Below are 13,845 nucleotides of genomic sequence, written 5' to 3'. Positions count from 1 at the left end.
GGATGCCGGTCAGCGGGGACGGGGCCGTGGTACTCCCGGGAAAAAGCGCGGCATTCCCGGGAACACGTGCGACATTCCCGGGAACGCGCGTATCCGCGCTCCCCGGGCCGGCTCCCGGCGGGCGGGGTCGCCATGGCGACCGGGCGCGCGGTAACGGCCCCGCGCATGCGCACGGCGCGCGCTGACCTCACCGCGGTACCAGCGGCCGCAGGGCGGCGCCGCGCCGGCGCGCGGGGCGGGGCGGGGCGGGCGCGGGCGGCGCGTGCGCGCTGGGTCCCCCATTCTTCCCGTGGTCAGCGGGGCGCGCGCGCGGCCATGGAGCGGAGCGGGCGCCGCCGCCGCCGGCACTGAAGGGGGGAGACGCGAGAGGGAGAAGGGAACGCGTCCGCCCGGCCCCCGCCCCGCAGGTACCGCCCGCACCGCGGGGGTGGCCGCGGGGATAAGCGCGGCCGGGGGGGCTTTGTGTGCGGTGCCGCCGCCGCCGGGTGACCGCGGGGAGCGCGGTTCGGGGCGGGGCCGACCCGTCCGCGGCTCCGGCCGGGAGGAGCGCGGTGCCGGCTCTCCCAGCGGTTCGGGAAGGGCAGGGGGGAGGGCGGTCCGGCGGGACCGGGGGTGCGGGGGCTGCCGGGGCCTGGCGCGGGGCCGCCCCTCGGCCCCCCGCCCTGGGGCCGCCGAGCAGCGGCCGTGCGGGAGCGGCGGTGCGGGGCCGTGCCAGAGCGGGGGGTCCCGGCGAGGTCCCCGCTGGAACAACGCCTCGGCAAAGGGAGGGAGATGCGGCCGCGCTGCGCTCAGCGAGCGGCGCGGGGCTTTGCTAACGCTTGAGGCTGCTGTGAACCCGAAAGCATCGTGTGCTTTGGGTGGGTTCAGCCCTTGTGCTTGGCCCCTTTGTGCACGTGCCGTGCTCTGCTTCGTTTATTTCTGGCAGCATTTTTAATGGAAGTTGGGTCAGAACTGTGAGTTTGTGCGAAGAGGTGGGTTGGTCGTTAGACAAATCCTGCAGAAATGCTTCGGAGAGATACTGGGTCTGAGTAAATGAAATGTAATTGTGCGTGTTACAGGCCTGTGTGGGCTCTGCTTAAGGTATTTTTAATATTATATGTCTAAAGATATTGGCGAGGAAGGGAAAGGCTGCATCCTTCCCGATACCCTGCACAGCCGCTTGAGAAGGATGTGGGAAACTGAGGTAGGATAACAGGCTCAGGGTTGTCTTGGAAGCCTGTGGTGGAGTAGCGCAGAGGCTCCCCAGGTGTGTGGGCTGTTCTGACCAATGCTCTGCCCCACGTGGACTTATTTCATAAGTTAGTGTTTAGTAAAGGAGACTAAGGTTAAGTAAAGTAGCATGTGCCAAGCCAGTGTTAATAAAGCAGGGATGTGGTCTCTAGCATTTGTGCCAGCATCAGAGACAAATTATGTCTTAGTCCAGTTTGCTGCTGACCAGTGTAGCCCATTTCTCTGCATCTTTTGAGCAGTTGCATCTCTATTCGGTGTTCCTCTTGATGCTCCCTGAACACTGTTGAAGACAAATCAAAGTCTTGTAGCTTGATACCTGGAGACACAGATCTGTCATTTAGATCAGTAGTGCTTAGACAGTTCTTAGAAAGGCTGGAAGTGCAAGTATTTGCTTCCGTGTGGGATTCTGAATTGGATTTAAGAGGTTTGCAGCTGGAGAAAGGATATATTTGAGAACTTGCTTTAGGAGTCAGCCTTCTCTTGAGTAAAGGACTACACCCAAGTGAAAATAGAACTGCAGTACTGTCATATTCAGGGTCTTCCTTGTCGTGGCTACACAGCTTGCTGTGTGGAGCAAGCCTTTGTGCTGCATTCCTGGGCTTGGCAAAGTCGAGCCTTTGCTTGTTTTCTCTGTTGAACCCTGTCAGTGGGACTGAAACACAGAAGATATGAGAGGGGAAGAGGAATGACATGCCACTGTGGGTGATTCTCTCTGTATTTCCTAGTCTCACTTGCTTAATTTTTTTTTTTAATTGTTGCCAACATAAATAGATTTTCTTCATACTGATGCCTGCAGCATTCCTGTGAAGTCCTTAGAATTTCTCAAGCAGTTTCAAAACTTTCTGTTTCAAGAAGAAAAATGCCATGGTATTATGCACTTAACCTTACTTTACTTAGCTGATAACAAGTGGTGTTAAAAGTGATAGAGCAGCAAATTTTGGAGGTGGAAATGTTTCTCTAGTTCACGTGATGTTCCCCAAAAGTACAGCTGGAGAGAGTGTCTGTGACTGAATGAGTTGATCCTCCAGATATCTTTGGAGTTCTGTAGGAATCTTAAGAAAACCATATATTTAAACAGCAAAAGTCAAACTGAAATGGAATTTCTCTCTTTCTCCCATATTAATCAATCCTTCTCTATCCATCAGGCAATTTGGTCAGGGCTGTTGGATGTTAAGAGGATGAGAGTTGACAGCAAGTCTGGCCACTTCTCTAATGATTTACAACATCACAGAGGAAGATGAGGACAAGATGTCCTCTACAGGGGAGCCCTCAACAACCTTTGTGTCAGGGGCAGGTCAGAAGATGTTTCAAGAGGCTGGACACAAAATGTTCAGATGGATAAAGTAGTGACCTTCCCTGCATGTACCTCATAATTTCAATATACACATGGATTTCTGTGAGAGTAATGTGGCTTTGAAGCTTACGGACTGCCATTACAGGTCCCTTCTGGCCTCGGATGACTTTGGATCAGGCTCATGTGTCACCCTGAGTGTCTCATTATCTCTGGCCTTGCCTAGACTAGGGCTGGAGATCTTGTTGGTGTGCCTGGATGGGGCTTGCTGCAGTTCACGCCTGCTTGGCTGGCAATTGTAATTGAAGCTTCTCCTGGATTCTGACAGTGCCAGCACACCTTGGAGTAGTGATTGCCAGTGCAGTGGAGAAAATGCTGGCAAGTATAGAAAGGTCAGTCACCTGAGCGAATAAAATAGACTGTCCGTGTCTATTAATGTCTCCAGACTGTGACTTGAGTAAATTGTAAGCAGTCTGACTGTGAGGGAAGGGGTTTTCTTCTTTCCTTGATGAAGCTTGATGTGATAATGATATGCAGCTTTAGCTTTATGTTGCTGTTTGATGGTGTCCACTTCATGTTGTGCTTTGCTCGGTTGCTCCATTTCCTTCCCACTATAGTGTTGAAGCTTGCATTACATGTTTCTGTAGAGCTCATTCAGTGTTTTCAATTTTGTCCATTGGACCAACCTGTTACCAATTCTCAAAGCTGTGTGAAAGCTTGATTTGAGCTGGTTATAAGCTTTGCACAGTGGGATACTGAGGAGCTGAGCACATACATGTTCCTTGGCGTTCTGCACTGCACTGGTGTCTGGCTCTGTCATACATGGGAGAGTTCTCTTTATCCTGTCTTTCGCAGCATTAACCCTCTTACACCTGGAAAAACGGCCACACAACAAAACCCAGATGAACTGGGTGGACTTGTAACTGTTCAAGTTGTAGAAGGGCAATAAATGGGTTTTGTCCAAGAGGTTGCAGGTGTTCCCCAAGAGGTTTGATCTCAGTTCATGGTTAGTGTTTGAGTTCATCTGGCTTCCTGTTCTGCCCCTTAATCAAATCTCTGCATGTTTGGCTCTGCAAGGAAGGAAGTGTCCATTCTGCATCCAGAGTATGCCTAGCAGAAGCCACAGAATTAATTACTAGAGAAGTGTCATCATCATTAGTTTATTGTGAGTGGGAAGATTTTAAAATCTCTAATTTGTTTCCACCGCCAGCAGGATAACAGACTAAACAGTCTAACCAGGCCAGTCCCTGATGCAGCATTTCGGTATTTCAGGCTTAGTCTGTGGCCCTTTCTTTACATTTTGCTTGTAGATAGGTTAGATTCCAAGATATTTCAGAAAGTCAGATTGAACCAACAGTAATTTGCTGAGGCAGAGATCTGATCAAAATAAAGTCAAATTTTGATAGGTGTTTCAAATAGCTGCTGAGTAGAAGGGAGGAATTGCAGGTGTGTCTCTGCCTGTCATATGCAGGTGGTTTTGTAGGCCAGTAACTGTTACTACAGTTCAGCCCAGTTGATGGTACTGTCAAATAAAACCTCTTTCTGCTCTTCCTTGTCCTGTGTCTCCTCCACCCACTTTTGTCTACACCTTAAAGTGTCATGGTGCCTTTCTGTACTCCCCTGCCACCTGTGCTGAGGGATTTCTTTGGCTGTCCACTTCTGTGCTGTTGGAAGTGCCAGGCTGAGTAGAATCTGCTGATGCCTGAGTGTAGGGGATAACCCTCCTTCCCCTCCCTGGAGCTGAACTGATTCTATGTGCTGCTTGCTTCTACAGCCCCCTGCCCCCCCAGCCCATCAGCAGTTGAAATTCTGCTGCTGCTGAGTTCTCTCCCTGGCCAAGAGTTTCCATGGCAGCCCTGGAGAGCAGGGGTAGGAAAAGACCCCTGTTTCGCCATGCAAATCTTTCTTGTGCTTAGAATTGTAGAAGAGAGATGGGTGTTGGCTGGGAAGCCTGAAGAGAGACCAAGAAAATAACCTTTTTCTAAAACTGTTGACTTGGAAACTGCTGCTGTTGCATCCCACAGCCAGTGTCCCTTGAGGGCCTGCATCTAAGATTTGATCTTCATGATTATTTTCCTGTTCCAACCTATCATTTTACTATAAGCGCTTGTCTCAAGTGCTTCCTTCTGGGGTACTTCTGGCTTGGACTTCTACACAAAAACTGACTTCTGTGTCACTAGCCAGTTATATATCAATAGGAATGGCAAGGTACTGGAGGACTGGAGTAAAATTTATGTCAAACCTACTGCTCTCTTTAAAATTCAGTTATTTGGATCTTCTACCAGCATATGCTGGTATCAGTTTTTTTCTTTTCCCAAGGTGTTATCTCACCCTCAGTTGCCACTGCCACTTGAGACTTATTTTGTAGTGCCTCTGGAAGATGCTGAATTCCCACCCAATACCTGCCTGTAAAATATGAAGGTATTATTCTACTTATTTCTTCAAGTGATGTACACGATGGAGATGCTTTCCATCTTCAGGACTGCCTAAATTAGTAATCTTAGCCCTAAAATGCAAAGAGAGACTACAAGATCCAGATGTTCTGTGAAGCCAGTTGTCCTGACAGCAAACTGCAGGTGATGATGGGTCACTGCTCTAATTCTCAATAGTGTTTACTTCCAAACATTTCTGAGCATTTTACCCACAAGGATACAGGTGAAAGTCTATTCTTCCCTTGTTTTTTCCAGATAATCCAGTATTGCTGCTGGATTGTGGAAGAGAGGGTTAGGATGTGTCTGGAAAATTTTGTCCTGCTCTCCTAGTAGCTGTAAAAAGTGGGCTGATGGCACTTCCATTCTTCTGGGATGCCACCACAGCTCTTTGGGGGGAACCTTGTGCACCCTTGGCTCAGTCACCTTGCAAAACCAAGCTGGAAGTCGTAGAGCCAGTGCTCTATGGTTTGTGTGCCAGGATCCCACAGTGTCAGAGCTGAAGTCTGCATGCTCTGAGATAAGGTTAGAGTTCTAGAGTGAGGGACAGGGAGGATATTTTCATACACATAAACCCAAAACTCGAGTACTGTTCACAGAATTAAGTGTCACCCTGCCACTGGTCCTGTAGGCCCCTAATAAGTTGTTTGTAGTACATTTCCTTGGAACCATGAACTGAGATGTCAACAAGAGGGAGTACACACAGAGCAGCTCCTACCATTGTAGGATGCTGACCTGTATCTTGGTACTCCAACTGTTAAAAAGGGAGGAGACCTTGAAAGCTCATTCTAGACTTGTCCTTGGTCTCAGACAAAGTTAAAACCAAACTAATTTCAGAGAGGGGTTGTATTAGGAAAACAAAAGATGTTAAAGCTCATCTCATTTTCTACCCTACTCTGGAAGGGTTACTCCCACTCTGCAAAGTGGTTTCATTAGTGTAGGGTATTGAAGTCACATTGAGGTGACCTGTGAGTTGTCTTGATTTGCAGCAGCTTCATGACTGAGATTTTTTTAAAGATTGTTGCATTGCTGAAATTGGTAGCTCTGTGTGAGGTGTTCAGTTACCCAGGCAGCAATGTAAACCTTTAGTGGAGGCATAAGAATTTCTGTTATCTGAAGCTTATCTCTCATCTTACCCAGGCTAGCTAGTGCAACTTTCACAGCCAGCATCTGGCCTAGAAGGTTTGTGTATGGGGGAGGCCATCGTTAGCTTAAGCCCTGAAAATCTTTCAGTCATCTTCATTCTAGAAATCTGCTTCAGTTTTCCTGATGGCAGTGGAGTTGTGTCCTGCTGTAGGTTTGTTGCTGTCTGCACTGACACTGACACTGAAGATGAGCCCCTTAACAGACTCCAGGCAAGTTTAAAGACCAGCCAGTATTTAGAAGAGTCCTAGCAAGCCTTCAGCCAGACCTGGCTCTACTGAGGATGAACTGCCTGCAGCAGTAGAGTTTTACACTGCTTTAGTGCAGCTGGTGCTGTGGGAAGACAAAGAAACCCTCCTTTGAAGACCTTCTGGAAAAGAAGCTGCATCCATCTAGGCAGTGCTTTGCTTATCAGCAAGGTTGGACTGAGAAGCGACGGCACTGGCACTGTCTGAGGACAGTTAAAACTTACTGGATGGGGTGTGGAAGGAGTGCATCAGTGCCGCCAGAGACACTTGGTACAGGAGATAAGCACGCCGCTGTCCCGCCAGCTAATTAGAAAAGCATGAGTTGTCAGTCTGGAAATCTAAGATACTATCTTTGAATTGGGGGAGGCTCAAGTACAGGGCAACACTAATTACTGATTTGAAACAATTACCGTGATTGTGTAATATTCCCTGTCACTAAAGAAACATTATTGCCTACTTATGGATACAGGTGAACAATGGGGAGAGCCCATCTGTCAGTTGCTTGGTGGGTGTTTCCTACAAACTCTTCAGCTCCAGAAAGATGCTGCTTACTTCTTCAAGTAGGACATGTGTATTTATAACAGGACACTTGATGTTATACTTGCCACCTCCTTCTCTCAGAGTTTTTACAGTAGGAACACTTGGAGCTGCTTTGTTCACGGCTGCTTGCACACCCCAGGGAAAAGTAGGTTTGGTTGAGTGCTTGATGATTGTAATACTTTGTAGAGGCCTGACACCAGTCCCCTCTGGGGAGGGTATAGCTGTACTGGTGGAAGCAAAAATAGAGAAGTGGACAGAGGGCTGAGAACTTCCACCCTGCAGAACTGCAATTTGACACTGCCTTGCTGGTGAGATCTCCACTTAGTGTTTGCAGCAGATGGTTTCCAGGTGCTGTTCTAAGAGCTCTGAATTTTTCGCCCAAGGGGGCTTAGCTGGCAAACCAAGGCAGTTGTGTTTATGCTGCCCACCTTGCAGAAGTGGTTAACTACTGCAGGTTGGATGCCTGGTTGCTTTTATATTTGAAAAAAATGTTCCATTTGGCTAGGGTGGACATCTCCTGAAGGATCAGAGTTCTGTAGCTGACAGAAGTCTGTGGAATATACCTGGAACTAATTTTAAACTGAAGTGACTGCAACTAGGTCCCGAAAGTTGTGAAGAAGGAGGCTTGTTGGTACAATTGTGTTGCTGTGTTATTTCTACAGCTGTTGGGCTACAGCTAACCACGTACACAAAAAAAGCCCACAAAAGGAGTGTGGTCACCTTTACAAGTTGGTTACAAATTAAGTTCACTGGCTGGAAGTTGAGAGATACCTTCAGGAAGATGACTGGAAAGAGCTGGTTATTGAGTGGCGCTAGCTCTTGCCTCCAGTGATTATGAGTGGCAGCAAGAGGCTTGTCTCTGCATGTTTGTGTCTGGAGCAGTTGTCTGGGGAGGTTATGGACTGCACTGACTTTTTGGTAAATGAAGATGACAGTGAAACGTGACAAAGATAACGTGATGTCTAGAGCAGAAGAGAGTGAAACATCATTTTTAAAGTTAAATAGTTATGTTGGAAGATCTCCCAAGGATAGGCAGGACACCAAGAGAGTAATAGTGCATATTTATGTGCTTCAGGTTCCCTTCTTCGTAAGAAGGAAAAGATTCCAAATTTCCTGTGAAGTTATCCTAAGATAAAGTCTGATTTGAAAATTGCAAATCTTGCACTTTCACTTAGTCTGGGGTCAGTGGTGTTCTCCTAAGTGCCGAAAAAAATTCATTGACTTAGGTGGTTTAAATTGCCACAGTATCTTAGGTAACAAGTATTTCCTTATTACTGTTTGGATTAATTTATTCTATGTGTTCAGCCAGTTGCTTTACTGTGAATTGTACCAGCTTTTATGTTGTTATGATGGTAGTCTCTAAGCTGAGTAACTTCGGACTGTTTGGTCTTTGTCAGCTTTCCCCTTTAAATTCATCATTTTGAGCTCCAAGGTGGCATTAAACATAAACCTTTGTATAGTGGCTTTCTATGGGATAGCTGTTAATGGAAAAATTTGGGTGTTACAAAGCATATAGTTTTGATGGCTTATTAATGAAACAAAGAACTTTTTTTCAATGACATAATTGGGGTAGCTTTTTCTCTTGGATTCTTCTGTCTATGTGTTGAGCCTAGCCTGTCTCTTCAAGGGCAGACTACAAGGCTTGGAGAAAACTCTTGCTCTGGAGCTTATACTGGCAACCCTTCTCAAAACTTGGAGGAGCTCCAAATACAGGACCTGTGCCACTGAGTTATTAATTTTGAGTTCTGCATGACTGTTCTTCTGTGGGAAGAGGTTGTACTCAACATCCCCATCCAAAGCTGTTTGTATCTTGTAACATTGACTCAAGAAGTCCAGGAACAGAAGTTTTTGGCTTCTGTTTTTCAGAAAAAAAACAGGAAAAAAAAGAAAAGAAAAAAGAAAGCTTTGTGTTTTTCAAAACTTACGTGGGGAGCATCTGCCCAGATAATTGCAGATGCAGATTGGATGGGATGCAGCAGCCATATGCTTCATTGTCTGGCAGGTTAGTTTTTTTTGTCAACTTGGGTCTTGTTTTTCTCAGGTGGTGTTTTTTCCACTTCCTCCTTTTGGGAAGAAGGGAGTCAACACACTTCCTAACATGTGTAAGGATAGTTGGTTTTGGTTTTTTTTTTTTAGAAAAGTGCTACTTAAACACCTGTTAGCTGTTAGATGCAAGCCACATTGAGCTTTTCCTCTTGGCTTCCTATTACTGTTTTCCCCAGGATTCAAAGATGTTTCTGGCTCTTCTTCCCTGTATGCATTTGATAGTGGTGCCATAATGTATAGTGGATGTTCTTCGGATTACAGTCCTCAATGTTGTGACACAAATTTGTCCTTCTGTAGTGCACCACAATTTTTATCCTATGCCTTCCTTCATGTGTTTAAAAAGTAAGGAAAGTGGAGAAAAATTTATTTATGTTAGTTTGCTTTAAAGAATGTTTCTGTGCTTGTAGGCAGAGACTTACAAACTCTTTAATGAAAACCACTTAGAAGACAGACCTGAAACTTTGAATGCTCATTTCTCACGGCAGTATAGCCAGCTAATGGTTTCTGGACACGTTGGGACTTGCCTCTGTGTAATGTTAATAAAAAATGGCTATTCTGTGGTCACTAGCACTCATTCATACCCTCAGTAATCTGAATTTTCAAGTTTAAGCAAGTTCCACATTTCCATTTTAAAAGCGGTTAGACTTTCTTCACTATCTATCCAGTTTAACAGAAGAGTCCCCTTTTGAACATGTGTGCAGCTTCTGGAGTCCAGAAACAAACTTCTCAGCTAACTTGAAGGGTTTCAGCTAGAATGTGGTAGCATTTTGGTACCAGTTCCCTGTCCCTTCTCCAGTAGCTCTATGCTAGTGAGGTGTCCAGTGAAATGCTTCCCTATTATGTGAAAATGCTTCCACTGGGTATTTAGGCATTGCTGTAAGACCGTCTCCCTTAAGTGGAGTGTCTGCAGCAAAGAGCAAGACCAGCCTGTGCTAGAGGGCAGGGCAGGGGCCAGTATTCAAAGCTGCAGACAGGGAGAGCTGGATGAAAGCATCTGCTGTGCTTGTACAATTGTGGAAGTGTCTGTTTTGTGCCTGTGCTGTCATGGGAGTGAGTGCCATATCATGAACCATTTTGGTTAAGGATGGGAAAGCTCAGAGAGCTTCTTTCAGGTTTGGTGCTAAATCGACCAAGAGAGAATCTGTAGCAAAAGTAGAAACTGCAGTAAAAAAGGCAATGCTTCCTTCTAGTTTGGAACTTTGTTTTAGAAGGAAAAAAGGTGTTAAGAGTACTGATTGGAGGGGGTGTTGACAGCTTTAGGATTTAAAATCAAATCCCTCCTGAGGTGACTTGAAATGGTGGGAGTTTTGTTTGTCCTTGAGATGGTTTAGATTGGGGTAGGGGTCACAAGCAGTAATCTGTCACAGCACTAACTCAAAGTTTGAGGTGCTGTGTGTGCAGTAGCAGCCAAGGTTTCCTTGTTGCTCTGGGGATGAGGTTTTGCTGACAAGGGGGGAGCTTAGTGTATAAACATGAGCAATCCCTTCTGGCTGAAGATAAGATTTGCCTGGCAGTTGGTTGAGGTGAGTCCATTGGTTTACAGAACCAGTTTGGATGCCCATCAGCCAGCAGGGATTTGAACTGCTGCCTGGAATGGAGGGACCTGCACTCTGGTGACTCCTGCACAACCCGTGTGGGAAGCTGGGACACATGCATCAGTACTTGAAGGGTTAGGGAAGCTTAAGCCCTCAGAGCTGAATCTAGGTGCTGTGCTTGGGGGTGGTAAGATGTGGCCAAGGAAGATGGGGATGAGGTCATGAACTGAATAGTCTCCTGTCCAGAGGGTGCTTTTGTTTCTGGGCTGGGGTTCTTGTGTGCATCTCATCTGCTGTCAGGTCCACTTTGCTTTATTAAGACCTTCATGAAGGCCTGATTTGCTCAAAAGAAAGTATTTAGATTTGCTGCCCCAGTGCTTCCAATTAGCAAACTTGTGCCTCCAGCTTCCTTCCAGCTGTTTATTGAACCAGGTGTCTGCTGCACAACCTCTTCCCTTACTCTGAGCTTGACCTGCTTTCCTCATGTTGGTGGAAAAAGTAGGGCAGATTTCTAGCTTTGGGTATTATTAGCCTGGAAACAAAAAGACACCCTGGGTTTTTATCACCCACTTCCTAAAAGAGCTAACCTGTGATGAGGGAGTTCTTCAGGAAGCACTATGGTGGTGCCAGGAGCCCTGGTCTGTGGGAAGGTGGAGGACAGGCCCTTAGTCTGTTCCCTGGATGCCTGGAGGGATTCATTTGGCTGCAGGTATAGGGACAAAAAAAGTCCCTAATGAACGGGGCAGGAGGGTTCAAAAGGGTCCTAGGGTTCAAGAACATAACCAGAGCTGAAACATACAGTTGTTCAGGTTTGTTGGTTGGTTGGTTTATTTTTTATTTTTATTTTTTATTATTATTTTTTTTTTTTGCATAAACCAGAAGCTTTTGAGGTGATGCTGTGCCTCTGAGTGGCAGCAAAGTCTAGTCTGACCTTTCTTGTGTGTGGCCTTGGTTATCAGAACCGCGTTTAGAGTGTGCCAGTGAGTGCTGTTTCCTGGATATGTATAGTTGGGATGTAAGAGAATTCAGCTTGAGCACCTAGTTTTTGAAAACTGATCATTTTACATTCCTGGAGCCCTGTGTTAGTGCTTTATCTTGCTGACCAGCTGATGACATTGATTGCTGAAGGCCAACAGTCAAAACAGGATCCAGACCTCTTCCTGCTTTCACTTAAAGTAGATAGGTTTTCCTGGTGACCTGCTTAAAGATTTTGTCCCCACCTTTTTGGGTGGATGGTGGCAGTTGCAATAATACTGATTATTAATCAGCTGTTCCTTTAAGCCACAAGTTTACTGTCTGTCACTAAAACTTCCAGGGAACTGATGGATAATTGCTATTGTAAAGAATAAGGTTTTTGTCCTGACCTACCTTGTTTGATTCCTTAAAATAGACCAGTGCTGCTCATATCTGACTTAGACAGCTTCACAGCTGTATATGAATAACCTATTTTGTGACATGCTTTCAATCTTTTTTTTTTCCTCTAGTCTTAATTTAACCTATAATACTGTTCTTTTTCATTTCTTTCAGAATGGACTGCTGAATTGGGATTTATTGCAGACTCAACTGTACGGAGCTGCTCGTTGCTTCATCTATTACCAGTTATTTAAATTGGACTTTTAATATCCTGCCAGCTGCTGTCCACACACACATGGTGCATTGTTGCCATTCTCAGAATTGCATCTTTGAAACCCAGGCCCTCAGTAACCTTCATCGAAGAAAGAGGCGACCTCCTGCGTACATTTGTAGAGGGAGTTTTTGGCCCTGCTGCCCTCTGGCTTTCTGGCTGGTGCTGTATTTCTGAGACACTATGGAGCCCACTATGGAGTACTGCTTAGCGCAGGTGCTGCAGAAGGATGTTGGAAAAAGACTTCAGGTTGGTCAGGAATTGATAGATTATTTCTCAGATAAACAGAAGTCAGCTGATCTTGAACATGATCAGACTATGCTGGATAAAATGGTTGATGGACTGGCCACTTCTTGGGTAAATTCCAGCAATTATAAGGTAAGACATTGTCATGTGGAATGTGATTACTATCAGAAGTTTTGATGTCAAGTGCTACTTGATCTAAATGAAAGCTGTATAGTAGACATTCTATTATACTGTTCTGTAAGCTGGGAATTAGACTGAATTTACAATTTACAATTTACACTTGGTGTTCATAGTTTATGATAATCCTGGTTTATTTGTGTATTTTGTTAGCTGGTGGCACACTTTGATCTTTGATCATCCCAGTAGTTTAGCAGTGTTTATGATTTCCTGCCATACTAAAAGGTTTATCAAATTGAAAAAAAGCATTTTCTGTGGATGACATGGTAGATCCATTGTTCTTAGCTCAAGACAGATAACTTGTGTGTCTGTCTTCTGTTGAATTCAATAGTGTTAAGATGAGTTGGTAGAACATGCAACTCCACTGCCTTGTTATCCCTGTCATGTTACTTCATTTCCCTTCAGGTTTAATGAGGAATTCGTACTATAGCCAGGTACTGTGGGAGTGGGGAGGGATTCTCAGCTGTGACTTGGAAAATTCCTGCTCTGGTCTGTTCATGAATTTCTCTGAAAAGCCTAATAGAGTACTGAAGCTATTATATGGGCTGTAATAATGTTCCTTTTTGATAAGTGCTGGGGAATCTGATTGAAAATTCCTGCAGAGCTGAGCCTAAAGATGTTTAACTGGGGGTTGTACTGGAATTCACACCTGTAGAAGTGAAGGAGGGACTAGCTGTATAGGTTGTAAGTGCTCTGCAGCTCAGCATACTCAGTTAAAATTATTTTTAACAGAAATTCTGATTTGGAATCAGAATTGGTTGTGACATTGCAGAGTGTTCTACACAACTGCATTTCTTCTCATTTTTGTCAACAAGCAGCTGTTGTAGAAGCTGTTTGGCATGTAGGAAAAAAAACCCAAAACTAAAACATTATCACTAAACCACCAAAGCTAATAGGGTCTCAACAGAGAATCTGTTCTGGTGGAATACATGAAGAAACTTTTAGCTTGCTGTTGTGAACAAGTGTACATATAATTTTCTGAGAGTATTACATATTTGTATTGCCCCTTTTCTTGCTAACTGGCTTTTTCTTTCAAACTTCCATAATTCTCTGGTACTTCATGATACTCTGGGAAGAGTAACCCAAGCACAGTAAAATTGAAATAGTTAAGAAATGTGCTATGTGCATGGATTTCCTGAAGTTATGTGGATGACAGAGCTATGCAGTACAATCCCAGTATCACACTTAGTTTGCAGAATTTCTATTCAGATAACTTGCTTGTCTTCCCAATCTTTTGTCTGTTAAACTACACACAGTGATATCTGTGATATTCATTTTCCAGTAACAAACTGGTGGCACTTCTGTACTGCAGTGACTCTGTTCCAGAACTCATGCT

General features: G+C 45.2%; 1 protein-coding gene across 29 annotated transcripts in view; it reads left to right on the top strand.

Moving 5' to 3' along the window:
• The first annotated feature begins 280 nt into the window (after positions 1–280).
• The window catches only part of CLASP1 (cytoplasmic linker associated protein 1), a 171,022-nt gene continuing 157,457 nt past the window's right edge, over positions 281–13,845 (top strand). For 14 of the 29 annotated variants that reach the window (XM_033516199.1, XM_019007431.2, XM_019007428.2 and 11 more), the window contains exons 1-2: positions 282–407; positions 11,990–12,464. In XM_033516199.1, the coding sequence (XP_033372090.1) occupies positions 12,270–12,464 (195 nt within the window). In that variant the 5' untranslated portion in view covers positions 282–407; positions 11,990–12,269. Of the gene's footprint in view, positions 408–11,989; positions 12,465–13,845 lie in introns of all 29 variants that reach the window. The other 15 variants (XM_015634650.2, XM_015634648.2, XM_015634647.3 and 12 more) reach the window with 2 other exon arrangements.

This window comes from Parus major, chromosome 7 (genome assembly GCF_001522545.3).
Source record: "Parus major isolate Abel chromosome 7, Parus_major1.1, whole genome shotgun sequence".
NCBI lineage: Eukaryota > Metazoa > Chordata > Aves > Passeriformes > Paridae > Parus > Parus major.
The sequence above is the reverse complement of the archived record's forward strand: the minus strand, read 5'-3'. Positions and strand labels throughout refer to the sequence as shown.